Source organism: Leucoraja erinacea, chromosome 17, assembly GCF_028641065.1.
Source record: "Leucoraja erinacea ecotype New England chromosome 17, Leri_hhj_1, whole genome shotgun sequence".
NCBI classification, from domain to species: Eukaryota; Metazoa; Chordata; class Chondrichthyes; order Rajiformes; family Rajidae; genus Leucoraja; species Leucoraja erinaceus.
Window position 1 is genome coordinate 33189394 of NC_073393.1, and position 26994 is coordinate 33216387.

The window sequence follows — 26994 nt, forward strand, 5'->3', positions numbered from 1 at the left end:
CAGCCATGATCATATTGAAGTATTGCGGCTCAAAGGGCCGAATGGCACTGTTATAGGAAATAAAATGTTTCAAGCTGGAAAGGGTACAGAGAACATTTACAGAGAAGTTGCCAGGACTAGACAGTCTGAGTTATAGGGAGAGGTTGAGCAAGTTGGGACTCTATTCCTTGGAGCGCAGGAAGTTGGGACTCTATTCCTTGGAGCGCAGGAGATGAGGCGAGATCAAATAGAGCAAGTATAAGATCATGAGAGGAATAGATCAGGTAGATGCACAGAGTTTCTTGCTCAGAGTAGGGGAATCAAGGACCAGTGGACATAGGTTTAAGGTGATGGGGAAAATATTTAACAGGAATCTGGGCAAGTTGGGCCGAAGGGCCTATTTCCACGCTGTAATACTCTATGACTATGTGGACATTTCCTGCTCTACTGAAATGGATTTTGCAAATCTCCCTTAATCCCGAGGGACTGCACAACAACAAATAGGAGGCAAGCAAATGATCAGTTTGCATTTCATCACTAATGCCAGTGCATAATACTTGCTGGTAGATTTTCCGAACATTTCCCTTATTAAAAAGTAGCAAGTGGAAATTTGTTTTTAAATGGAGACGTTATACTATTGTCAATTTATAAGGATGCCATGATGGCGTAGTGGTAGAGTTGTTGCCCTACAGCGCCAGAGATTCGGGTTCGATTCTGACTATGGGTGCTGTCTTTACGGAGTTTGTACGTTCTCCCCATGGGTCTCCTCTGGGTGTTCCGGCTTCCTCCCACTCTTCAAAGACGTACAGGTTTCCAGCCTAATTGGCTTCAGTAAAAATTGTAAATGATCCCTAGTAGGTGTCGGATAGTGTTAGTAAGCAGGAATCGCTGGTCAGTGCGAACTCGGTGGACAGAAGGGCCTGTTTCTGTGCTGTATCTCTAAACTTAACGAAAAAATGTCATGAATAGCTATAGTTTCAGCTGTGTCTATCCAAGAGTAATCTTTCTGCTTCAATATCACAACCAAGTCACAGGCCTTTTTTTGTTAAATGACTACAGTAAAACTAACCTTATTCGATCACTTTGTTCGGTGCCAGCCACAGATCATTGGTGTTATTCCCATTTCCAAATTGAAATTTTCTGGGTTCAGGTCCTACTCCAGCGATTGGAGTACAATAATATAAAGTGAACTACCGAGGGAGAGCTGCAGTCAGATTTACCAGGCTTCCGTAGTCCCTTGTAAATGAAATGGTCCCATGATACCATTTTGAAGAACACTACTCCAAGCTCTGTTTCGGGTAGTAATTACTGGGCAGACAAACAGAGGTGCTCAAAGCCTTCTTGAAAAACCAATCAAAAGCCACCCAGACATTTGGGAACCCCTGCCTTATGATTGGAAATGAAGCAGTCAACAGGACATTGAGAAACATAGAAAATAGGTGCAGGAGTAGGCCATTCGGCCCTTCGAGCCTGCACTGCCATTCAATATGATCATGGCTGATCATCCAACTCAGTATCCTGTACCTGCTTTCTCTCCATACCCCCCGATCCCTTTAGCCACAAGGGCCACATCTAACTCCCTCTTAAATATAGCCAATGAACTGGCCTCAACTACATTCTGTGGCAGAAGAGTCCACACATCGGAAGCAAACAGATGGGGCACACCACCTAACAAGCTACTCATCCAGTCAGGCACCTCCTGCCATCCGTGAAAAGGTCTGCCGTGCCAAAATTCCCTCGCATTCCACAAAACCTAAGCATGGCATCCCCAAAGAAGATCCCTCAGTCAACATCCACAATCAGATCATATGCGTGGCTACCATGCAAATTGGATGCATTAAATGTTCCTACATTAGAGTAGCAACTACATTTCCAAAAAAGTGCCCCATCTTTTAGGATATCCAGAAGTCATGAAAGGTTTTATATAAATGCAAGAATTTCTCAAACAGCATTAGATCTCAACAATGATCTCACTAGTTTAGGACTTAGCTTAAGACTCGCCTTTAAACACATTTGAATAAAAACGCAATTTCTTCTCATGCCCGTGAAATCTACTTAACTGTCGTGCTAATCTCGGAGGGAATTCATATCTGGAAACTGCCGAGCAGAGGTACAAAGAAAGTGAGAGTAATTGGTAGACAAAATTGATAGAATGCGACTAGCGGGATGCCCCAAGCTTAACATCCTCCCCAGCCACTCCAATTAGAAACATATTTTCTTGTCTGCAGTATTTCCCATCACTGATAATCTATCACAAGTCTTTGCCACTTTAGGGCCTGGTTTTCCAAACACTCTAACACAATTCAATAGTCAACAAGTGAGAACTTATGAAATGTGGCAATGACTTCTCCTCCAGCTCCATGGACATCCAGCATTCAAAATTTTGACACAAAAAATGTTCATTTACAAACCTTCCATGTTTTTATCGAACAAATCTCCCAAAACCACATAATCCTTGCGCCTCGACACTATTATCAACAAAAAGAAACTAAAATGCTGCAAGTACTCAGCAGGTCAATCAGCATCTGTGGAGGCAAAAGGCTAGAAGGTGATATTTCAAGTCAAGATCTTGCTTCAGGGTTGAAAGAGGGAAAACAGGAGAGAGGTCCCATTTGTAGCAGTACACAGAGTAGTGGGACAAAGGCTGGTCGGCAATAGATGGCACCAGAGAGGGAGAGGTTGACGAGTACAAGTTGATGAAGCCAAGTAGGGAGTGTGCGAGGAGGACTGGACAGAGGCTGCTGGTGAGAGGTAGAGTCAGATAGTGAGGGGATGATACACAGATGGAAGGGGTGTAAGATAGCAACTGGCAAGTGATCGGTGGGCCTGACAGGGAGAGGACAAGAAGGTGCAGATAACTAAAAATTAGAAATTTAATATCCATACCATAGGGTTGTCAGCAAGCCAAGCAGAATATGAGATGCTGTTCTCCTAATTTGTGTGTTGACCTCTTTATAGCAATGGAGAAAGCAGAGGACAGAGGTCAGTGCAGGACTGGCAAGCGAGTTAAAAAAAATAACAAGCAACTAAAAGCTCATTTAGTTTTGAGAAACAATGTGGAAACGGGTCCTTTGGCCCACCGAGTCCCCGCTGACCAGCGATCCCTGTACACCAGCACTATCCTACACATTAGAGACAATTTACTATTTTTACCAAAGACATTTAATCTACAAACCTGTATGTCTTTGGAGCGTGGGAGGAAAATGAAGCACCTGAAGAAAACCCACACAGTCACTGAATGTACAAACACCATACAAATAGCACCCATAGGCAGGATCAAACCCATGTTTCTGGTGCTGTCAGGCAGCAACTCTACCACCCTAAGAGTCGTTATGAACAGAGCATGGGTACTCCACATAACACATGCCTAGTCAATACTCAATTTCAGCGATGTGGTGGAAACCATGTGGTTATTGGTATTTTATTGTCATGTGTACCAAGATACATCTTCGTACAGAAGTGTTTTCATGCTATCTAGTCAAATAAAATTAGACACGAGTACAATCAAGCTATAACCATACAATGAATAATTTCTGAGTCTTTCTATATCTATAGTTTCCTTACTCACTGACATTCCAACTACACTGTTATTCTCTGGATCGTGAATAAAGACGAGAGCTCAGAAATTGATTTTTTCCTTCAAGGAAAATAATCAATTACAAACCATTTTCTAATCTTGTATCATTTGAGCAATTTTATTTAAATTGCCATTCTATAATTTTATTTTACCTCTTGATAGAATCAGGAAAAAGCATGTTAAGTCCAACTTAAACTGACAGTCAAAACGTTAGATGCTGCCAGAACATGTGTTCACGAGAGGCCAAACAGTGTTTAGAGGCAGAACTAGCTTTGCCACTAATTGGAGGCAATTTGTTAATACTTATATATGTGTGTGTGCGCATTTCTATACACACACAAAAACACACATATGTATATACACACACATATACTTTCTTAAAGACACATTCTTGCAATCTGATGATTCTTAGCAAATATATTTAAATGTGTGCAAGGAAGTGATAGATAGAAAGGATATGCAATGTTCTCCAACCAAAAAGAAACAGATGGGTAATTTATTTCAGAATTTTGAACATATGAAAGGTACAGCATGGAAACAGGCCCTTCAACCCACAAAGTTTCAAATTTAGAGCATTTTGAGCAATATTTACATTCCAGTGTAGCAAATAATAGAACTAAAATATTGTTGGGTGATTGTATGAACTAAACAAATATAGATAAAAGGAAATCAAAACTATGGTGCAAGGGAGCAGAATTTTTAAAATAACAAGGCAGCACAATTTTTACTGCATAAAATGTTCCAAAGAATGCTAAGTTACCCAGCCACAGAAATGGTAGCATCATTTAACATGCAACATGATCTCTCACAGTTCGCAAATGGGCTAATAATATTTTACGGTAACTATTGACGAAAGAATGTTGATCCAGTTGCAACATAAATTTCCTATTCCAATTGGAATAGTTTTATGGAATACTAGACCACGTGCAGACCCGTTGGGTCTGTTTCCCCAACGGCGTTTGCGGGGGGGGGGGGGGGGTCGCCGTGGACACAGTTGGCCGAAGTGCCGTTTCCACAATGTACTGTATCTCCAAAAAGTCTAATCATTAAACTTTTTATGCAACTTAAAGAATTCCTTTGAATTTTGGATGCATTAAAATCTTTATTAAATTCATGGAGAAAAGAGCAAAGAGGAATGAAGAAAGGGTTAGGTATCATTACAAAACTGTTTTTTTTAGATTCCAACAGACTAAAAGTGGCTGCATGACTTTCAAAATGCAAACTCAGGGTTACTCTCAGTCCATACAGGCCAAAAAACTTCCTACTGCCAAAGTGGGAACCTCCCTTTTCTGATATATGTGACTTTTGCACATTGTGCACAAGTTCACAAGTGAAAGGGACCAGAATCAGGCCATTGGGTCCAACAAGTCTATTCACCATTCGATCTAACATTCCCTCTCAACTCAATTCTCATGCCTTCTCCCCATAACACCCATAACACCCATAACACCCTCTGGTCCTAGACTCTCTCACGAGTGGAAACGTCCTCTCCACATCCTCTCCGCATCCACTCTAACCAGGCCTTTCACTATTTGGTAAATTCCAATGAGGCCCCCCTCCCTTCATCCTTCTAAACTCCAGCAAGTAAAGGCCCAGTGCCGTTACACACTCATCATATGTTAACCCATCTTTCTTATAAAACTCCTCTAGGCCCTCTCTAATGCCAGCACATCCTTACTCAGATATGGGGTCAAACACTGCTTACAATACTCCAAATGTGCAGAGCTTCCAGCATTGCAGGCACTTATAAAATGTGTGATGTCCTTGAGTACACTCATCAATTCCCGTCACAAGTGCCGCTTGTAACTTCAATTATTTTTATTTAAAAAGCTTATTTCTGATCGATGAATATGGAAGAATTTAATCCTAATTTTGGGTCAGTTTACAAGATTATTTGATGGAGAGTTGTGCCGTGCCCAGTCCAAGACAGCAAGATATTCACTCTACACTTTGAACAATGCTCAGTTTGAGCTTTCAGTATTATTAACAGCTTCCTTTGAGAGGTTTACCAGTCAGGAATCGTTTATATTGGCAGCTCCATCACTATTAACACCATTTGGTCAAACTTGATAGCATGTTGGCACAGCGGTAGAGTTGCTGCCTTACAGCACCAGAGACCCGGATTCAATCCACGACTACTGCCGCCGTCTACATGGATTTTGATTGTTCTCCCTGTGACCACGTGGGTGCTCTAGTTTCCTCCCACACTACAAAGACGTACGGGGCTGTAGGTAAATTGGCTTGTCCCTAGCGTGTGTAGGATAGTGTATGTGTACGGGGAAAACTGGTCGGCGTAGGCGCGGTGGACCGAAGAGCCAGTTTCCTCGCTGTATCTCCAAACTAAACTGGACATTGAAGAGGTCTGAACCAAGGTAAATACATATTTTACTTCAAAGTTCATTCTAACTGGCATTAACTCATTTGGAAACGTACATTAAAGTGGTGTCGACCAATTTAATATATTTTTTTTTTAATGTAATCTTGCATTTTTTTAAGAAGCCTGTCTGGATGAATGTCTAAATCCACACATATGAAGCTATTTCAAGGAACACGAGAATAAACTTAAATATTTTCTCGGGAAAAGGCAATTTCTTTCTACAGAATGAAAACTGAGAGGAGAAATTCTTAAACTGCACTGTGTGGCTGAATTAAAAATAAAAATTGCTGTAAACTCTCAGACAAGCCACCTCTTATAGAAATAGAAACAGTTTACTTCTTATGTCAGGGATTGTTTGTAAGAACTGGGAAAGAGATTTTTTTTTTTTTTTTTAAAAGAGGTAATTTCAAAACAGGTGTCGTAACAGAAAACAAAAATAGAACAAAAATGAGAAAATCTGTGATAAAGTAACAGGTCAAATGGGTTAATAGGACAGCCCGAGAATGATTGTGCTTCATTGTCCATGTTATGTTTTGGTTGCAGCAGGACTTAAGGACATGGCCAACAGGTCAAACTCCACTGATGGGAAGATAAACCGAGCCAATAAATAAGTCATTGCGACACGACATGGCCATTTATGACACAGACTAAAGGAGCAAGCAACAAAAGGAAGATGAGGTTCAGATATTACAGAGCAGGAAGCCACAGCTTAGAATGGGAGTAAAATGGAAATCAGAATGGCAGTCAACAGGAAGCTCAAAGTCATTCCTATGGAGCGAATGTAGGTGCTCGGACAAAGCATCTGGCCAATCTTCATTTGGTTTCTCCAGTGCAGAAACCACATCATGCAAACCAAATTCAAAACACAAATGTTAACACTTCCCACAATGGCGGGAAACTTCCCATAGATGCTGCCCGACCCACAGTGTTTACAACATTTTCTGTTTTTATTTGAAGCTTCTAACATCTGCAACTTTCCATTCAGAGTGCTTCAAGGAGGATTAGATTTCCTCAAACAGAAAATTATATTATTTATTCAGATGGCATTTAAAAAAGTGAAATGAGGGGGAAAATCTAAATGTAAAAGATATTATTAATTCGTCATTCATTATTTAGACACCAAAAGCTGGAGTAATTCAGCAGGACAGGCAGCATCTCTGGAGAGAAGGAATGGGTGACGTTTCGGGTCGAGACCCTTCTTCAGACTAGTTAGTGATAAGGGAAGCAAGTGATATAGACAATGAAGCGATGATAAAGGAAATGGGTCATTGTTAGCCAGAGAGAGCGAGAGCGAGAATACCAGGGTTACTTGGTTAGAGAAATTAAGTACGAAACTGCTGGGCTGTAACCTGCGCAAGCGAAATATGAGATACTGTTCCTCCAATTTGCATTTAGCCTCACTCTGACAAAGGAGGAGACCTAGGACAGAAAGGTCTGTGTGGGAATGGGAAGAGAACTCAAGTGTTTAGCAACTGGGAGATCGGGTAGGTTCAGGCACACCGAGCGAAGGCGTTCAGTGAAATGATTGTCCAGTTTACGTTTGGTCTTGCTGATGTAAAAGATTCCACATCTTGAACAATGGATACAACAGACGAGGTTGGAGGAGGTGCAAGCGAACCTCTGCCTAACCTGAAAGAACTGTCTGGGTCCCAGGACAGAGTCAAGGGAGGAGGTATAGGTTCAGGTGTTGCATCTTCTGCAGTTGCAGGGGAAGGTACCTGGGGAGGGGGTGGTTTGCGTGGGAAGGTATGGGTTGGGTTAATTAGGGAGTTACGGAGGGAATGTGGAAAAGGGTGGAGATGGGAAGATGTGACTAGTGTTGGAATCCCGTTGGCGAAAATTTGGGAGGATTATGTGTTGTATGCAGCAGCTGATGAGGTGAAAGGCAAGGACTAGAGGGACTCTGTCTCTGTTGTGACTAGGGTGAGGGGAGGTGTGGGTGGAGCACCGAGGAGACACGAGTGACGGCCTCACTTATGATGGGGAGAGGAACCCCATTCCCTAAAGAATGAGGACATCTCGGATGGCCTGGTACAAAACACCTCATCTTGGGGGTTTATGCGGTATAGAAATTGGAAGTAGCAGATAGAGTCACAGGAAGCAAGGTGGGAAGAAGTGTAGTCAAGATAGTGTGGGAGTCAGTGGGTTTGTAATAGACATCAATTGATAGTCTGTCTCCTGTGATGGAGAAAGTGAGATCAAGAAAGGGGAGGGAGGTGTCAGTGACGGTCCAAGTAATTTTGAGTGTAGGATGGAAATTGGTGGTGAAGTTGATGAAGTCCATGAGTTCTGCATGGGTGCAGGACGTAGCACCAACGCAGTCATCAATGTGACGGAGATAGAGTTCGGGGATAGGGCCAGTGTATGGCTGGAACAGAGATTGTTCAACGTACCCTGCAAAGAGGCAGACGTAGCTGGGATCCATGCAGGTGCCCGACGCTACGCCTTGGAGGAAGTGGGAGGATTAATTCTTCAAACTATAGATTTTAAGGAATACATTACAAAAAAAAAAATCTAAAATGCCGTATTCAAACAACATAGCAGAAAATAAAAAGTTGCCCAAATAAAAGTCCAGACGATCCTTTGACCCATTTATTGACGATTGCGTGCTTTTAGAAAATCAAGACGTTAAAGTGAACATCAAAAAAGATAAACGGTTAAGATTAAGAAAATAAGTTTAATATTAAGAAAAAACATGAGATTAGTTTCACTTTTTTTTTTAATTAAATAAATTGGAGCATAAATATCTAAAATCGTTGCTCAACCATTTTCTGAAAGTTATTTGTGAAGCTGGATGGACATTCAGCATGGCACATGTATTTCATTAATTTGCATTCAATGCCTTTAACACATTTTGCATGACAATAAGCACAGCTATCCCTGCAACTGTCATGTAGAGCTCAGTCATTCGATGCCTTTATTTTGTTCCTTAAAATGCAGTAAAAACACTTCGAGTGAAAACAAATGCTTCTGTAACTTTCCTTGCCCAGTTCGTCGAGAAGCAACTTCAACTGATCCATCTTTATCAACAAAAAATTCTGATAAAATGGTTATTATAAGTATTGTATTAATAAAAAGTAATTTTCCTCATTCAAATTTGATCAAATTATTCTGCAAGTTCTTTTTCCCCCCGACCAGGTCACTTGAGGTACTCCTAGTCTGTACTTAGAAACAAAATAGCCCAGCCTTCAATAGATCGGTCTCGAGTTAAAACAATGTTCATAATTGTTCTGATAACAGATTATCAAACTGAAATAAATGTTTCTTCTCTTTTTAGAGATACTGATCAAGCTCACTGCAATTCCATCATTTTCAATCAAAACTACAGCAAAAGTTGCTTCCCAAGCAGCAAAATAGCTACATGGCAATCAGTGGTACTGCATATATGGTTGAAGGGGTGTAAAAATCAAATTTACGACTAAAACAATGCAAGTAATTGTCTCTTGTCATCCACTGCTACATATCATTAAATCAAATGTCATTAGCTCCCCTTAAAAATAAAAATAAACTCTGGAACCAGTCAATCGTCATTCACAGCAAATTTAACACCTACATCCACATCACTTTCAGAGTCAAACTGAAGGGGCCAGGAAATTTTAAAGCCCATGTTCCAATAAGCTAAAAGAAAAACACGAAGTGCTGGAGTAACTCGGCAGGTCAAGCAGCGTATGTGGAGGGAATGGATAGGTGACGTTTCAGGTCAGCTGTAAAAGAGTAAAGAAAGCTGTAAAAGAGGTGGAGGTGGGACTGAGCCTGGCAAGTGATAGGTGGATACTAGTGAGGTAGGCTTGATTGCTAGATAAAGCACAATGGCTAAAGACAAACATCATGTCAGATAACGAGAGAGGAGGAATGATAATACAGCCAGAGAAGAGGAACGTAGGTGAATGGAGACTGGGAAAGAGGAAACGAGGCAGGATAATGGGAGAAAATGGGTGCGTGCTTGGTGGGGAGGGGCTCACGGGAACGAGGAGTTGCTACTTACTGAACTAACCAATGAGCTAAAAACTGCTTAAAAAAATTTTCAAATCATCGTCATGAACCTTTCATCTAAATGGATTACTGACTAACTAAACTCAATTAAAATATTTTAAATAATTTTTTTTTACATAATTAAGTTTTTTTTAAAGTAAAGATGCATTGAAATATTTAGCAACAAGAAACTGTTAAAACTGTTCAAACAAATAACAGCACTATTTATGAGGAATACAAATCATTACTGGCAAAACTATTTAACAAAGCAGGTATTTAATAAATCCAAAAAGTATAACATTGAGTTTACACCCTCGGTTCTGAAATCTGGCTTACAAGCAAGCAGGAATCAGGGGATTAAAGTATCAAATGAAAGTAGTTTACCAAACTCAAATCTGATGCCTCTTTGCATCAAATACTGCTCTCAAAACCACCACCATGCCATCATTATCTTTATAATAAGTGACTTTTAAATTCACAAATAATAAATGTTACATTGCTGGAATGAGGACTTTAATAGTTGACATGCATGATTGGAGATAAAGCGGAGTAAAAATAAAATATATTAAAACATTGAATGCTAAACAGAATACAAGATTAATTTTAATTCAGAACAAGTTTTCCCTTTCCAGATCTAATATCATTCAAACTGATGAGCACAATTTGTTACTGCTTAATCCATGAAAATAATGCAGATTTCATGTTAAAAACCAAATAGAAACAATTGTCAATGTTCAAACATTTTATTAACACAAAAATTGACTTATTCTATTTATTAAATTTTATACTTTCAATTCCAAGCACAAACATTGTTCTGTATAATTCAGGAATACAACATATTGAAGCTCTCCAGTACAAGTAATTGTGGTTCATACTATGACAGCACCATCCATCACAACAAGAATTAACTGGTAAAGTAAATATTAAAGTAATATTGTCATTTGTATCAGGCAATGGAGGAAGGGTAGGTATATTGCTACCAATCCACAATAGTAACATGTTTAAAATTCAGGAACTAACAAGATTGACTGATGTTAGCCAGATTTTCACACAAAATTAGTTCACCGAATTCTTTCAGAAGCAATATGTTTAATAATAGTTATTATGCAAATTCTACTCGTACATTCCCATTTGCTATACATCCGTTTATAGAAAAATGAATCATGCTTGTTCGGAGAAAATGGTGGTTACATGGATTTTTTATTCTTTGCAAACCAATTCTAAAAATCTATTCTCAATAGTATTCTATTTCCAGGAACAGGCTGATTGCATAACATCACATAAAGAATAATCTGTTGCCCGAAATGCTCCTTTGAATATTCAATGTAATATCCACTACTGTGCATTGCATCAAAACCTCACGTTGCTGAGATTGTATACACAGTGTTGGTCTAAGTTTTGTTTCTTTTAGATAACAGTCAAATTTATTTATGCAAGTGGTTTGTCTTCTCCGACCCCTCTGCATAAAGATGACTGCAATCAAGGAAACGCCACGAGAGGTATCAATTTATTTCAAAACTGTTCTTTACATTCAGTCACTGAGAACTTTTGTTACTATCAATCCAGACTGATGCAATCAACTTTTATTTTTGCACACTGGGAAATTCGCAAATGAAGCTGTACGAGACCGATCCAAACCATTTCTTAGATAGCAGGAATCCAGAGCAACTAATATCTTATTCACTTCATGAGGAGCAAAAACAGGATATTGTTAATACTTTTAATGTACAAGGTGCACTAAGATTAGGAATAACACGGGTCTGTTAGCTGGGAGTTGTGTTGGCTGCAGCATTGGCAAGGAAGAAGAGCATATTTGGTGAAATGTGTATACTGTAACTAAAATCCATTTCTTTATTAAAGGATGCAAGACTTCAAATAAAACAACTAGTTGGAGTAGAGGAGAAAACTGGCTGCTGCATCAAACTTGAAAGTTGTTGATCACTGCACTTTGCTAACGCAGAAACTCAATTTGTACGAGCAGATTGGGGTAGAGGGGGATGTATAGATAGATAATAATGGAGGAATCTCCACTCGGCTTGTTGCATCATGGATTATACTCCTAGCTGTTGACCCAGTGTTTCGAACCCCATCCGCACGCTTTTAATGGGGTTGTATCGCTAGGTGCACAGAAGCATTCAAAACAGTTGGAGATAGGAAGGTGATCAATATTATTCACTACTCAATATCAGAAGGATAATTTCCCCTTTAGCTTTCTTCATGCTCTGTTGGTTTCAACTGCTGAAATGCAGCAGTTTTCCCCATTAACACTCAACAAAAATTGCTTTTAAAAATAAGTGATACCTTACTCCAATACAACCAACATAGTTATAAATCCATCTCCAAAAGCATCTTTGGAAAACTGTTTTATTTCCAATATTAAAATTCATATAAGCGAGGCCCATCAACTTATCATTTTATATTAATAAACAATAATATTGCGGGAACAAGCTGTTCCAGATCATGACAGCATTTGCTATGGACTGATATTGTTTAATTTACTGTCGTGCTTTTAGCAGTGCATGCTAGGTTAACACATTTAGACTAGACTTCTTTAACGTGATAAGTATTAAAAAAAACACATTACATTAAGCTCAATGTTATAAATGAAATTACCTTTGACAAAAACCATTTGCTTTTGCTGCAAGCAAGCAGCCCTTTTGTATACTAAGATAAAGGTTCATAAAGACAATTTAGACCAAAATTGAACCATAAAGACAAATTAACCCAACTCGATGAGGTTCAAATAAGAACATATTTTGTCCAATGTGAGCAGGCAGCATTTCTCCAGAGTCTCGCTGAGTTACTCCAGCTTTTTGTGTCTATCTTCAGTTTCAACCAGCATCTGTAGTTCCTGCCTACACATTACATAATTTGTCCAATGTTAGAATTAAAGCTTCTCGTTTAAAAATGCAGCATAGGACTAAATATCAAAGAGTTTGTTGAAATAAAAGGACCACTGGATCAGTGACGTGCATTTGAATGCAAGTTTATTTTCCCCCCCAACCACAGATGCTTTATTAAGGTTTTATTATTCAGGTGTACGTACCGTCATTTTTCTTGAGGAGGTTGAGGAGGTTGGTGGGGGGGGGGGGGGGGGGGGGGGGGGGTATTGCAAATAATCTAGTTGACATCTGATAAATGTATTGCAAATCCACTTACTTCTGGAGATCCTCAGAGTTCAATTAAAAAAAAAAAAAAAAAAGGGTTTATCCAAGCAGAAAGGAACTAGTTTGATGTTCAGAAGCCATAAGGTAGAATGGAAGCAGTGGTAGGGCCTGGTGAGTGTTGTGTAGGCAGAGTACATAGTTCCTGAAAACTACTGGCACTGCTAGATAGGGGTGAAGAATGCTTTTGGCCTTCATCAGTCAGGGTAGTTTTATATGTGGCCATAAGATGGAAACCTCGTGGCAATAATTAGCACTTATGCCCATCCTTGGGATACGACAATGAGATATTTGGGATTTAAGCCTAGCATCTGTAAAGATGTTTTATTTATCCCAAAAGACAAAGCATACACCAATGAAAGGGGAAGTATACAGTTATGGGCAAGATCCTTAACAGCATTGATGTTCAGAGGGATCTTGGGTTGTCCCAAGCTCCATGAAAGTGGCAACACAAGTAGATAGAATGGTAACAAAGGCATGTCATTTGTTATATTGGTAACTAGCTTTCATTGGTTCGAGCACAGAGTATGAGACTGTGAGGCTATACAAGGGAAGGAGGAATATCGGTTACATGCAGGCAGAGGAGATTAGTTTAATTTGGCATCATGTTTGGCAAGGACATGATGAGCTGAAGATCCCATTCCTGTACTGTATTGTTCTATATTCTTTGTGCAATGGGACAATATGTTCCCAAAATATGATTATCTGGCCAGTGCCAGTCTCATCCATTTCAGGCATAATGGCAAAAATGATTCCATTCTGTACTGTCCGATTATGATATCAGCAATATCTAGTACATCACATAATTAGGCAATACTTACAATGGAATTAGATGGCTGTTCCACAACTGGTGAGAGTCAAGAGCAGCACTTACCATTGAGATTTTAAAAAGAATGTTTCCATGCTGCATGACTGTGATTAACAGTTAACAAGCCCCATCGGTCCAACATCCCATCTACAATGGACCCTTCTGCCTCCGTTTGGCCCATATCCCTCTAAACCTACCATATCCATGTACCTGTCTAAGTATTTCTAAAACATTACAATAGTACCTGCCTTAACTACCTCAGCTTGTTCCAGATCACCACCCTTTGTGTAAAAATGTTACCCCTCAGGTTCCTATTAAATCTTTCCCCCCCCACCTTAAACCTTGTTCTCGATTGCCCAAAGTAGGGGAAAGCACTGTGTATTTACTCGATCTATTCCTCTCACTATTTTATACACCTCTATAAAAACACCTCATCATCCTGCGCTCCAAGGAATAGAATCCAAGCCTGCTCAACCTATAGCTCAGGCAACTCATAAATCTTCTCTGCACTCTTTCCAGCGTGACATCTTTCCTACAACATGGTGCCTAAAACTGAACACAAGACTCGAAATGTGCCCTCACCCACGTCTTATATAACTGCAACACGACACCTGAATGGATTCATATTTTCCAACCTAAATCACGGAAAGACTTCAAGTGCAATTATTTCGTCCAAAGTTGCTAGAACAGAATCCAAACTGGCCATCTGTAGCTCCCAGTTCTGTCCGCAATGAACATCTTGAGCTCCCATTTTAATTCCCGTCCCCGTTCACACGTTTAGGCGAGTCCAAACGCAGACTAGAAGTGTAGTACCTCAATCAGCTTGGGTAATACACAACCCAATGGCTTGAACACTGAATTCAGGTAATCCACACCCCAGTGTTCCTTCTCTCTCCATCCAATTCACCAGGTTATTTCATCTCACCCTTTCCAACCCATCACTCAGTCCCCCATTACTCAATTTTGCGTCCCCTCCCACATCTGGCTGCACTCTTCTTCCACCCACATGGCCCATGGAATCTATCCACTCCCTTACTAGTTGCGCTTCCTCCTTCATTACTTGCCAGATTCCAGAATTTGCTGCCCTTTCTCGACTTCACTTATCACTTTCCAGCCTCTGCCCCTACCTCCACTCCCCCTTCCTGGCTCCATCTGCCCATCATGCCTCGTTTCAACTGGTTACACCTCTAGCTTGCCAATTCCTGCCTCACCCCTATACTGCCCCTCTCCAATCTACACTCTGAAGTCCGATGCAGAATCTTAATGTGAAACATCAACTATCACTGACCCCACAGATGCTGCCGCACCCGCTGAGTTCCACCAGTAGCTGTGTTTTGCTTGGAACAGAGTGAATCAGAGTGTGGAAACAGGCCCTTTGGCCCAACTTGCCCACATTGGCCAACATGTCCCAACTACATTAGTTCCACATGCCTGCATTTTGTCCATATCCCTCCAAACCTGTCCTATCCATGTGCCCATCTCCTGCTTAAACCTTGGGCTATTCCCAGCCTCAACTACCTCCTCTGGCAGTTTGTTCCATACACCCACCACCCTTTGTGTAAAAAAGGTTACCCTTCAGCTTCCTATTAAATCTTTTCCCCTTCACCTTGAACCCATGTCCTCGATGCACCCACTCTGGGCAAGACTCTCTGGGCATGTACCCTATCTATTCTTCTCATCACATGGACCAATTCAAAGCAAATAGTAACTTTGACCAGGCTGGCACACCCAACATTCATGCCCTAGTATGTTCAGTCAATTATATTGGGTGGCCCATGCTCACACCCAATACCAGATCCTGCAACAGACACAGTATTGAAAGCTATCTTCATATGTTTAACAAGAAAAAAAAAATATCAAGGATGTGCTTAAAGTGTCATTGAACAGGTTCAACTTCCTTACCGATCAGTTCATGACTGCTCAATGTAAGAAAAGCACATCATCTCAGAACCCCCCCCACATGCCCCGTTACTACATCCTGGAAGGTTTTGTAGCTCTCCTCTCATGTTGGTTTCATTAATAACCTCAGAAGAAACAATAGTGAAGCCAAGTCATCCTCCAGCCAAAGGAACAAGGCAAGACAATTGAATCAGAGAAACCATCCTGGTTTTCATTAAAAAAAAAACTGCAAGAGGAACTCAATGGGTTAAGCAGCCTATGTGGAGGAGAATGGACAAGAGGAAGTTTCTGGTCGGGACCCTTCTTCAACCCGAGTTTCTCCAGCAGGTTGCTTTGCTCAAGATTCCAGCATCTGCAGTATCATGCCTCCATCAGGATTTTAAAAATATTTTTCTCATTTAATTATTAAACCAAAATCTTACTAAATATACTACAATTCACCCTTATAATGAACCAAAGTTCTGCAACTCCATACAGAATCTCATCGGAGAGAGAAAAGAACATTGCATTTGCAATTTAAAAATAAAATCAGCATGCAGGTGTTTGAATTTTAAATCCTTTCATTTTAAAACCGCTTGTTCACCTACTTAAACTCATTCTCAACTAATTTTAACATAAAATTAAACCAGTTGAAATCTTCGTTTTGTTTTTAAATTAACAACTGACATGGAACAACTTGTTGAAATACCAACGATCTCTGAACACTACGAATTAATTATTTAATTACATTTGCGTCTACCAATAACCACAGGCTAATGCAATGTGAGAAGTACAAAGGGCTAAGGTTGTATAATTCCCTGTAGGACCGCGACCCGAAGGTGAATTGTTTAGGGGATGATTCGCATAATAATCTGTTGCGCCATCTCCTGACAGCCGATGGAAGTATCATGTTGTGACCAAGTTTATTGCTTGGGAATGCACTATATTTGTTTCGTCTCGTTTTCTTGGCATTTCATTTGGTTCCAGTAGTGGCGGGGACAGCACAGTATTGATACTGCTTCCTACAATGGAATACAAATAATTGATGGAAACTAAACACATTTTGCAACGGTGTAAACTTGGGATTTTCCTTCCACTAAAGGAACATGAAGAAAGCAACGATCGTCTACTCTGTTTAACATCCTCGGCGAACCTGCTATTCAGCTCAGGGTCGGAGTGGACTCGCCGCTGCGGGAGTGTGCGCCTCTTCTTGCACACAGCTTCGCTTCTGAAGGTCTTGGCGTGGGATTGATAAGAGCAGAGTCCCAAATCTTGCTGCCACAGCTCAGACACGCCCAGATGTGGAGTCACCGAGTTATACAGTGCATCGCAAGCTACACTTGTTTTCTAAGGTCGGAGCAAACTCAAAAAATAAAACATTTCTATAAAAAAAGTGTCAAACTATTTTAAAATCCTGATCATCAGACTTGGCAGATGATAGAAGCTAGTTGTGTTTTTATTTTGTTGAATACAGCAATCAGGTCCCAACCTGCCGCAATGGGTGTTCTATTAGAGCGGTGACAATGTATTAGCTTGGTTGGGAGATTAATAATTAGTTATGGGGGATGTTTTTAAACAGGCATGTGTTGCCCGTGAGCTACAGCTTGCAACAAACAAAAACGTCCCACGCCACCTAAGAAAGTGAGTTGCAGACAATATGTTGTGGCGGTCCCGACCGTGGCTGCAACTTGGGTGATGGAGAGCGGGTACACGGGGCTCTGATTAAAAAGATCCAAGCAATTTACAAGGTGCACGGGCGTCATGCACTTTATTTAACAGAAGTCACGCGTTCATTTCAACGTTGAAGCTCATCTCCCCGTGCTGTCTTAAACGCCTAACTGGACACGCCTGAAACCCTGATTACTAACGGAATAAGGGGTTGTTTGCCGTTGATTGGTTAACCCCTTAATCGCCACTTTAACATTCAGCACCTGATTAGTTGTCAAACGCAACAACCCAGAAGCCAAATTGTGGCCGTGCGTTAAAATATATCCCCGCACTAGCTTTCCCTTTAGGAAGCTGGGCGATAATTTCCCCTCCACTCTCCCGCCCGCTACTTTGGACACTTAATCCAGCACACATTCCAGGCTTCCTTGCATTGACTGACAGCAGCAGCAGGTCCAGTCTAAAGGGATTTGTTGCGCTTTCCCAGCGAGATGATTTCACCCACAAGGAATTGTATACCCAGAAACTTTAAACAAAATAAAAAATATATACACCTCGGAGCACTGGAAGATTAGGAAGTCCGGTATTGCACACTTTTGGGGCGGGTGGGGAAAAAACAAAATCCGGAGTGAAAATACAACTCCCCCCATCCCCTCTTCCCCCGCATAAAACAGCCTGGCCGTGGATAAAGAACATCCATGTTAAACATTAGCGGAGCAGAATCCAGCCAGATACCTCACTGCCAGAGAGAACACGCTTCATCCCCCTTCGTGGTAAATTGCCCGTCGAAATCCCGTCTCCTCGTGTTGCATTCTTTAGCACTGCGTTTTAAATTGTCTTATCTTTTCTCTTCAGGAGACGAAGCGCGCATAAATAAGGGAACGGTGTGAACCGGAAAGTATTAGAATTGCCTTTTTTTCCCCTTACCTGAACAAGAAGAAAAGCCAGCGTTAGTTGAGTTTTGTGCTCCATGTCTGCCGACTACAAGGTCCTGCAGGTTTCATTCATGCGCTGGATACCACAGTGCATATTTTTATATAGAGCTCAGCTTGAGGCTGGTTTGAAACCAAGCCAACTTCCCAAATAGATCTGCAGCATCATCACTAAAGCACTGGGCGGCTACTTAAGACCACAACCAATGGCTTTGCAGAGATTCCCTACAATAGTACCACGATAGGCACTTGGGCTGGGTGGTGGGAATATATACACTTGCCACTTAAAGAATTGCGGAAACCGCCTCGCATTTACAATGGCCACCCTTTTAAGTAATGCAACTCGAGTCTGCCCTCCCCTGCAAATTGAATAATAGTTTGTGTAGGAAGGAACTGCAAATGCTGGTTCGCACCGAAGATAGACACAAAATGCTGGAGTAACTCAGCGGGGCAGGCAGCATCTCTAGATAGAAGGAATGTATGAGGTTGGGTCTGAAGAAGGGTTTTGACCCGAAAAGTCACCTATTCCTTTTCAGCAGAGATGCTGTCTGACCCACTGAGTTACTCCAGCTTTCTGTGATAATCTTTGAATACTAGTTTACCTTGCAGGCAACAGTTTTTATTCTTATAAATGGGTGTACCTGTAGCGCCGATAGTCGATGCAGAAATTATATTTAAACAAATACGTATAACGTGCAGCAGAACTGAAAACATACTGGGGTGATCAGAGATTAGGCAACATCGTGATGGGAGAGAAAGAGTTAACCATCAGATCAATGATCTTCGACTTGAAGATGGGAAAGACTAAACAGTTGGTCCACTTTGCCTGTCCCGCAAGGGTTAGAGCGCCACCTAAATGCATTTGATCCCCAAGAAAGGCAAAATACAAGCGGGCGGAGGTGGTTGAGGGGGAGGGGAGGCACCAGGGTCAATTAGAGAGAACTCCTCGCACATCACTTCGAACATCCAACGGCGGTCTACAAGACCACTCACTCTGTTTGTTATCTAGATACAAGGAACTGCAAATGCAACAAAAAGATACAAAATGCGGGTGAAACTCAGCTGTTGGGGCAGCATCATTGGAGAACATGGATATGTTCCGGCGTGGACCGTGTTGTTCTTTTTATGACAAGATTGGACACGTAGAGCATAGAAGAGTACAGCACAGGAACACAGCGGTGAGTATTATGACGAGATTAATTGTTCGATCTGCCAACACATGATCCACATCCCTCCATCCCCATGCATTTCCAATGATGGAAAAATCAAATACTAGAGCGCATAGATGAAAGGCGTGGTGCAGGCAACTTGTTTTACACAGTGGTTGATGGCTGCCTGGAATGTGCTGCCAGTGTTGGTGGGTGGATTTGATATCAAAGTGGCATTGAAGAGACTTTTGGATAGGCATATGGATATACAGGGAATGGACGGATATCAATTATGTGCATGTAGATAAGAGATGGTCTTGGCATCATGTTCAACACAGACATTCTTGATTAGTATGAGTGTCAGAGGTAATGGGGAGAACGCAGGAGAACGGTGTTAGGAGGGAGAGATAGATCAGCCGATTGAATGCAGAGGAAACCTGATGGGCCGAATGGCCTAATTCTACTCCTATCACGTATTTCCCTGTGCCTATCTAAAAGACTTAAAATGACACCTATCCAGTCTCCGAAGAGTGCCTGACCCGTTGAGTTACACCAACACTCTGGTTCAGTTTGTTATGAATATGATCCAAAACCAGTTAAGAACTGATCCAACTCCCATTTAATCGTTTACAGAGAACCAGCTTCTCTCTAAACAGTCAGTGTTGTATTCCAACAACTCCTGAAGAAGCTGGAACAATAAATCTCAAATAATTATATTGGAGCAGTCTGAATAGCAGATTTAACCATGGTAATGGTGACAAGGTTTGTTATGGGAAAACATGTCAGGATATTATACCCTTTCTTTGATGATGCTGCAAATCATGCGTTTCACAATGTTATTGGCTTTGGACTTGCTTCCTTGGATACAATTAAGCAGACAAAGTCTGAATTGCTCTTTCCCAGTTACATCCATATCTATCTGCCCAAACCTTTAAACTGGTGGATAGAGATGGCTATACATCAATAGTAACAACTAATGGGAGAGTCTAGGACCAGAGGCCATAGCCCCAGAATTAAATGATGTACCTTTCGGCAGAAGATGCAGGAATTTCGGCAGGAATTTCAGAGGTTCAGTGCCATAGAAGGCCGTGGAGGCCAAGTCAATGGATATTTTTAAAGCAGAAATTGATAGATTATTGATTAGTAAAGGTGTTGGGGGTTATGGGGAGAAGGCAGGAGAATGGGGTTGAGAGGGAAAGATAGATTAGCCATGATTGAATGGCGGAGGAGACTTGATGGGCCAAATGGCCTAATCCTCCTCCTATCACTTATGAACTGGAGCTTTGGGGTAGTTTAACCCAAACTGCAAAGTTGAAAAGCAGGATATTTGAGGATTAACTGCTGTAATCACAATTCATGAACACCAGACACTGCAAACGCAGTAAGTTGGATCTGCAGCTTCTGTTATTTGGATACTACAGATGCAAGTTGAAGAACAAACTACTGATCGATGCATATATGTGCATTTCTGTCAGTGTACTGTTAAAGCCCATCAGAGGTATGCAGAACAGGCAGCTCATAATACCCATCAGTTTTCTTCACTGTTGATTTCAGCTCTGCCTTGTCAGAGCTCAGTGTTCAAACAACCTTTCATAAAGACAACTAAACTTCTAGCAACATCAGGAAGGATATCTCAACAGCACTAGTTAAAGGGATCATCCAGTATTTACATACAGTCTGAAAAATGGGCCCGACCCAAAACGTCACCTATCCATGTTCTTCAAAGATGCTGCCTAACCCGTTGAGTTATTCTAGCCCTTGGTATCTTTTTATAAACCTAACTTCTGCTGTTCCTTGTTTTCTACTATTATATACCTGCTGCTGGTCGATACTGTCTAACTGCTGGTACAATTTACATGTGTTTGCTGTTTTTCATCCTTGAGGGTGAACAGGTCGGTTGGGGACGCTGCGAGTCGGCTGCCTAACCCAATTTACATTGTTTTGCTTTTTTCTCCTTGTTTTTTTTGGGTGTAGGGTCAGTTGAACAACTAAGGGGGCGGTGGGTGGGCATGTCGGTCGGGGTTGGGGCCACTGCGGTCGTGCCCCCCGCGGGCGGGTACGCGTACGTTAGTCATAGCAGTCGCGCTAGTGTTGGGGCGAGCGGGGGGGTTTAGAGGGGCGGGGGGGGGGGGCGGGGGCCGGGGGCCCCAGGGGGTGGGGGCGCGGGGGGCGGGTGGCTGGGGGCCCTGGGGCCTGCCGGGCCCTTGTGTTTATGGGGGGGGGTCAAGGTGAGGGGGGGTATGGGGGGGGGGGGCCCCTGGGGAGTGGGGGCCCCGGGGGGGGGGGGGTGGTTACACAGGGGCGGCAAGGGGGGGGGGGGGGGGGGGGGGGGGGCGAGGGCCGGCGGGGGGGGGTTCGGGTGGCCACAAGGGGGGGGGGGGGGGGTTTCATGTAGAACCCTCTTCCGGGCGAAGAGGCAGGGGGGGGAGATTGTTTCTCGGTATGTCTTGGGGGGCCCGTGGGGGGTCGGGGGGGGGGGCCCGGGCGTGGTGGCCGCGGCTGGTACCCGGGGTGGGGGGTGTTTTCGGGGTGGGTCGGGGCAAATCAGAGATCCAGTCCCAACTTTGAGTCGGCTGGGGCTGCGGGGGGGGGGGGGGGGGGTGTGGAACCCGGGGGGGGGGTGGGCCCATTTCGACATTTCGGTTTTGGGGGGCGGGTCCCCGGCGCGGTGGGCAAAAACCTCAGGGCGCCCGGATGTATTTGTGTTGCCCCCCCCCGGGCCCCGCCGGATCCCAACTCCCGGCAGGCAGGCCGGCCCAACAAACGTCCAACATGCACCTTGAAGAACGGGCCCACTGATGGCGGGAATTCCATGCCGCATTCCTCAGGCCTAACCGGTGGGCGCGGAGATTAGGGCCCGGGAGGCTATGCTGCAGACCGGCGCTGTCAGGCTGGTAATACCCCTTGCCGCGGGGGGCATCTTGTGTGGGGGGTGGGTTCGGCTCGGGGGGGGGGGGGGGCAACAACTTTTTTTCGGTTGCCTACTCGACTGAGTGGATGACATGTTCCATGACCCTGTGGAGACTACAGCTTGGATTGGCGGCTTTTGGTCGGGCGCACTTTCCACTGTTTAATATTGCGGGCATCTACTGGTTTCCCTCGTGGCCTGTTTAACCGCCGTGGATTGGAGCGGCCTTTCCGAGTGGGGTCCATGAGTTTGCTTTTCGGTTTTTGCAGAGAGGTGACAACAGCTTTTGGATTGGAGCGGGAGTCGGGCCCAAGCTTCAGCGTGCGAAGGACTTTCCATCACGGAGCGGGCGAACCCTTGCCGATGGGGTCGCTAGAAAGGAGTGCTCCGATCGCTGGCCTGGTGACTTTGGCATCATGGGGCTGTGGTCTGCGGACGTGAGCATGGCATGGACTTGCCTTCCGGAGTCTGGGATCCCATGCCGGGGATCGCCGGAGAAGAGCTCCGACCGCCGGCCACGGCCTATAACTTCCTGAAGCCGCTGTCTCTGGTAACAAAGTGCTGATTCGGGCACTCCACGCCGCAGAGTGTGTTCGACCGTCCTGACGTCTGAGTTTCGATCATCCCGACGTGAGGGCTTGTACATCCGGCCATCCATAGCGGCGACTACGGAGGGTTTATGTCACCGACCACGGAACAAAAGGAGGGGGACTGACTGAACTTTGTTGCCTTCCACCACAGTGAAGAATGCTGTGGTGGATGTTTGTGTTTAAATCTATTGTGTATTGTGTGTTCTTTTTTTAAGTGTATCGCTGCCTGGCAAATCCATTTCACTGCCTTCGTTGGTGCATGTGACGAATAAATTTGACTTTGACTTTTGAATTGCAAAGGATTTTTGATCTTTTTAAGGTTCCTTCACCAACCTGTTAAAACCAATTCATTTTCATAGGTTCATTTCATTTCATTCCCTGCAAATAGAACATACACCAAATCCTTCCCATTCCCACACTGATCTTTCTGTCCTATGTCTTCTCCATTGTCAAAGTGAGGCTAAACGCAAATTGGAGGAACAGCATCTCATATTTAGGTTGGGCAGCTTACAGCCCAGTGCACTTTGCTGCCCATTGTTATGTAAGGGAGAGCACTAAGGCTCTATACAAAAGGAAAGATAATTACATTACCTTCCTTCTTGTCAGTGAGCACATGAGGGTTTCATAGGAGTCTTGTCCAGGATGTGAAGTGCCATTGACTTCACACATTCAACACTTTCAATGCTGAAATTGAGAGGGATTTCACTCTGTCAAAGTCCACCAGCAGTTTGACTACATACAGTGAATCAAACAGGTCAATGTCTAGTATCCTAGCAACAGAGGTACTGCTTTTGTTCTGAGACAGTTTGCAGTGCCATCTGCAGTTGAGCCAAAGGGTGGTTACTGAATGACAAGGTCTATTTGCTGACGGAATGGCTCGTAATTCAGGTGTGCAATCGCCACACACAGATTTACGGCACACACAGAATTTGGCGCAGTCTGCGGAAACAGCTCTTCAGATGCCCAGATTGCTTGGTGGAATCGCGGAGTACACAGCACAGAGGTTGTGGGGAGTCATGGGTGGTGTGCTGCATGCAGTACAATGTCACCATCAAGAGAAGAAAGACCTTTCCACCAGCACTGTCAGAGCAGGTAGGTTACACCATCCAAAATTCACCTTGAGTCTATCATAACACTTACAACAAGATGGCAAATTTGTCTATTATGGTGCAGGAGATGTTGGACAGGCTTGGATTGTTTTCTCTGGGATGCTGGAGGTTGCAGGGAGACCCGAATGGGTATATATATTAAATTATGAGAGATATAGATAGGGGCAGCACAGATGTAGAGTTGCTGCCTTAAGGGCCTGTCCCACTTTCCCAAGTTATTCACAAATTCTCCCGAGTTTTCAAACTTGCAGAATGTTCGTAACGAGCCCGTAGGAGTATATATCGTAGCGGCTCGTTATGCCAGCCGTAGGTACTCGGGGCTATTTTTCTACTCGTGGACATTTTTCATCAGGCTGGAAAAAACGTCCCGACTTACCTGATTCCCCAAGTACCTACGGCTGGCATAACGAGCCGCTACAATATATCCACGGACTACGGCCTCCTACGGACTCATTACGAACATTCTGCGAGTTTGAAAACTCGGGAGAATTCGTGAATAACTTGGGAAAGTGGGACAGGCCCTTTACAGCACTAGAAAGCTGGGTTCGATCCTGACTTTGGATGCTGTCTGTACGGAGCTTGTATGTTCTCCCTGTGACCACGTGGGTTTCCTCTGATTGCTCCTTTTGTCCTCCTACATTCCAGCATGCCAAAGACGTGCAAGTTTATAGGGTAATTGGCTTCTGTAAATTGTCCCAAGCATGTAGGATAGAGCAAGTGTATGGGTGATCAATGTTCGTGGCAGACTCGGTGGGCCGAAGCACCTGTTTCCATGCTGTACTCTAAACTCTATGTACAGTTCTGGTCACTACATTGCAAGAACAATGGGACTGCATTCGAGAAGTTGCCGGGGGGAGGGGGAGGGGGGAGGGGGGTAGGGGGGGTGGATAATGCTGGGAATGGAAAATTATAACTATGAAAAATAATTGGATAAACAAGGTATTTCTTTGAAACCGAAAAGACTGAGGTGAGACCTAATTGTGGAGCATAAAATTATGATGGAATAAAAAGAGTTAGCAGAAAGAACAGAGAGGTAAAAAATCAAGGGTCAGAGCTTTAAAATAATTGGTAGAAGGATTAGAGGGGAGATGAGGAAACATATTTTATTTCATTCAGAGGTTGATAGAGGTCTGGAACTAATTGCCTGGAGAGTGTTAGAGGCAGGAAAAGGTTGTCGATACGTACCTGAAGAGCTGCCACCTGTAATGGACACAGTGTGAGCTGTATAGTTCAAGGGTGCAAACATAGAAAAGTGCAGAACAGGAACTGGTTCTATTGCCCACAATGTCTGTGCTGAACATGATACCAAGATAGATTAATTTCATCTGCCAACATATGATCCATATCCCTTCATCTGATATTGTGCATGCCTATCTAAAAGCCTCTTAAATACTACTCACATCCACTTCCAAAACCACCCCTGGCAGTGCATTCCGGGCACCGACCATCACCTGTGTAAAAAAAACTGTCCTGCACCTCGCCTTTAAACTTTTCCCCTTTCACCTTCAAGCCATACCCTCTTGTCCATGACATTTCCACCCTAGGAAAAAGATTCTGACTGTCTGTCTATCTATGCCTCACATAATGTTATACACTCCTACCAGGTCTCTCCTCGACCCCAGTGAAACCAATCCAGGTCTATCCTTATAGCTAATAATTGGCAGTTGTGCCATCTTGTTGTAAAATGTTATGATTTTCTGAATTCTATTATTCCATATGGCAAATTGTTGGAGAGGAGGAAATGTCAATGACCATCACAGTATCTTCTTCACCACAATGCAGAAATTAAAGCCATTGCAAAATAAACATTCAAACTAAAGGTTTTAAAGGAAACTAGACCAAGTGCAGCTTTACTCCCTGGCTTTGATGTGCCTTTGCCTAACTCAATGTGGAGCGCTAGCATAATGGCAACGTTACTAGATTGGCATCCATGAGGTCCAGACCATTGATCCAGCAATTTGAGTTTGAATCCCACCATATTGGCATCTAAGGAGTAATAGAGTCATACAGCGTATAAACAGGCTCTTCGGCTCAACTTGCCTGCACTTACCAACATGTCCCTCTTCACTACACTAGTCCCACCTACCTGTGTTTGGCCCATATCCCTCTAAACTTATCCTATCCATGTACATGTCTAAATGTGTCTTAAACGTTGCGATAGTGCCTGCTTCAACTACCTCCTCCAGTGTTCCTCTGGTTATTGATTTCCCTACTCTGGGCACAAGACTGTGTGTGTTTACCAAATCTATTCCTCTCACAATTTTGTACACAATTTAACTTAAAGCAGTGAGAGAGTAAAGCAGATAAAGTGGTAAATAAATGTGAAATTTCTATTTAAAAAAAGCTATGAATAAAAGTAGCCATAAAAATACTTGTATAACCTTGTTTGCCATGACCTGTGTTTGTGACTCCAGAGACACTAATGTGGGTGAATTTTAATTCACCCATTCCTGGGGCAATTAAGGATGGACAATAAAAAACCACCTTGCTAATGATGTCAGACTCCTATGAATTATTTGTTAAAAAACTATTGCCCAAAATACTGAACTTATTTGGTGGATGTTTCCTCAGTTTCAGTGCAGGCGAGTGTAGCAGGAGATTTCCCAGAGGACGCAACAAGATGTAAAGCTGAAACTTTATAAGCAACTGCTCAGACCACATTTGAAATAGTGTGAACAAGTTTTGGGCCACATATCTGAGGAAGGATATACTGTCGTTGAAGAATATCCAGAGGAGGTTTACAGGAATGATACCAGGAATGATTGGGTTAGTGTATGAGGAATGTTTGATGGTTCTGGGCCTGTACTCGCTGGAGTTTAGAAGGATGAGTGGGAATCTCATTGAAATCCACCAAATAATGAAAGGGCAAGATAGTGTGGGTATGGAG

General features: G+C 42.9%; 1 protein-coding gene across 1 annotated transcript in view; it reads right to left on the minus strand.

The window, feature by feature from the left end:
* The window catches only part of cdh13 (cadherin 13, H-cadherin (heart)), a 958412-nt gene extending 939340 nt beyond the window's left edge, over positions 1-19072 (minus strand). Inside the window, exon 1 of the mRNA XM_055648933.1 lies at positions 18348-19072. Coding sequence (XP_055504908.1) covers positions 18348-18392 — 45 coding nt within the window. The 5' untranslated portion in view covers positions 18393-19072. The remainder of the gene's footprint in view (positions 1-18347) is intronic.
* Between the last annotated feature and the right edge of the window lie 7922 nt (positions 19073-26994).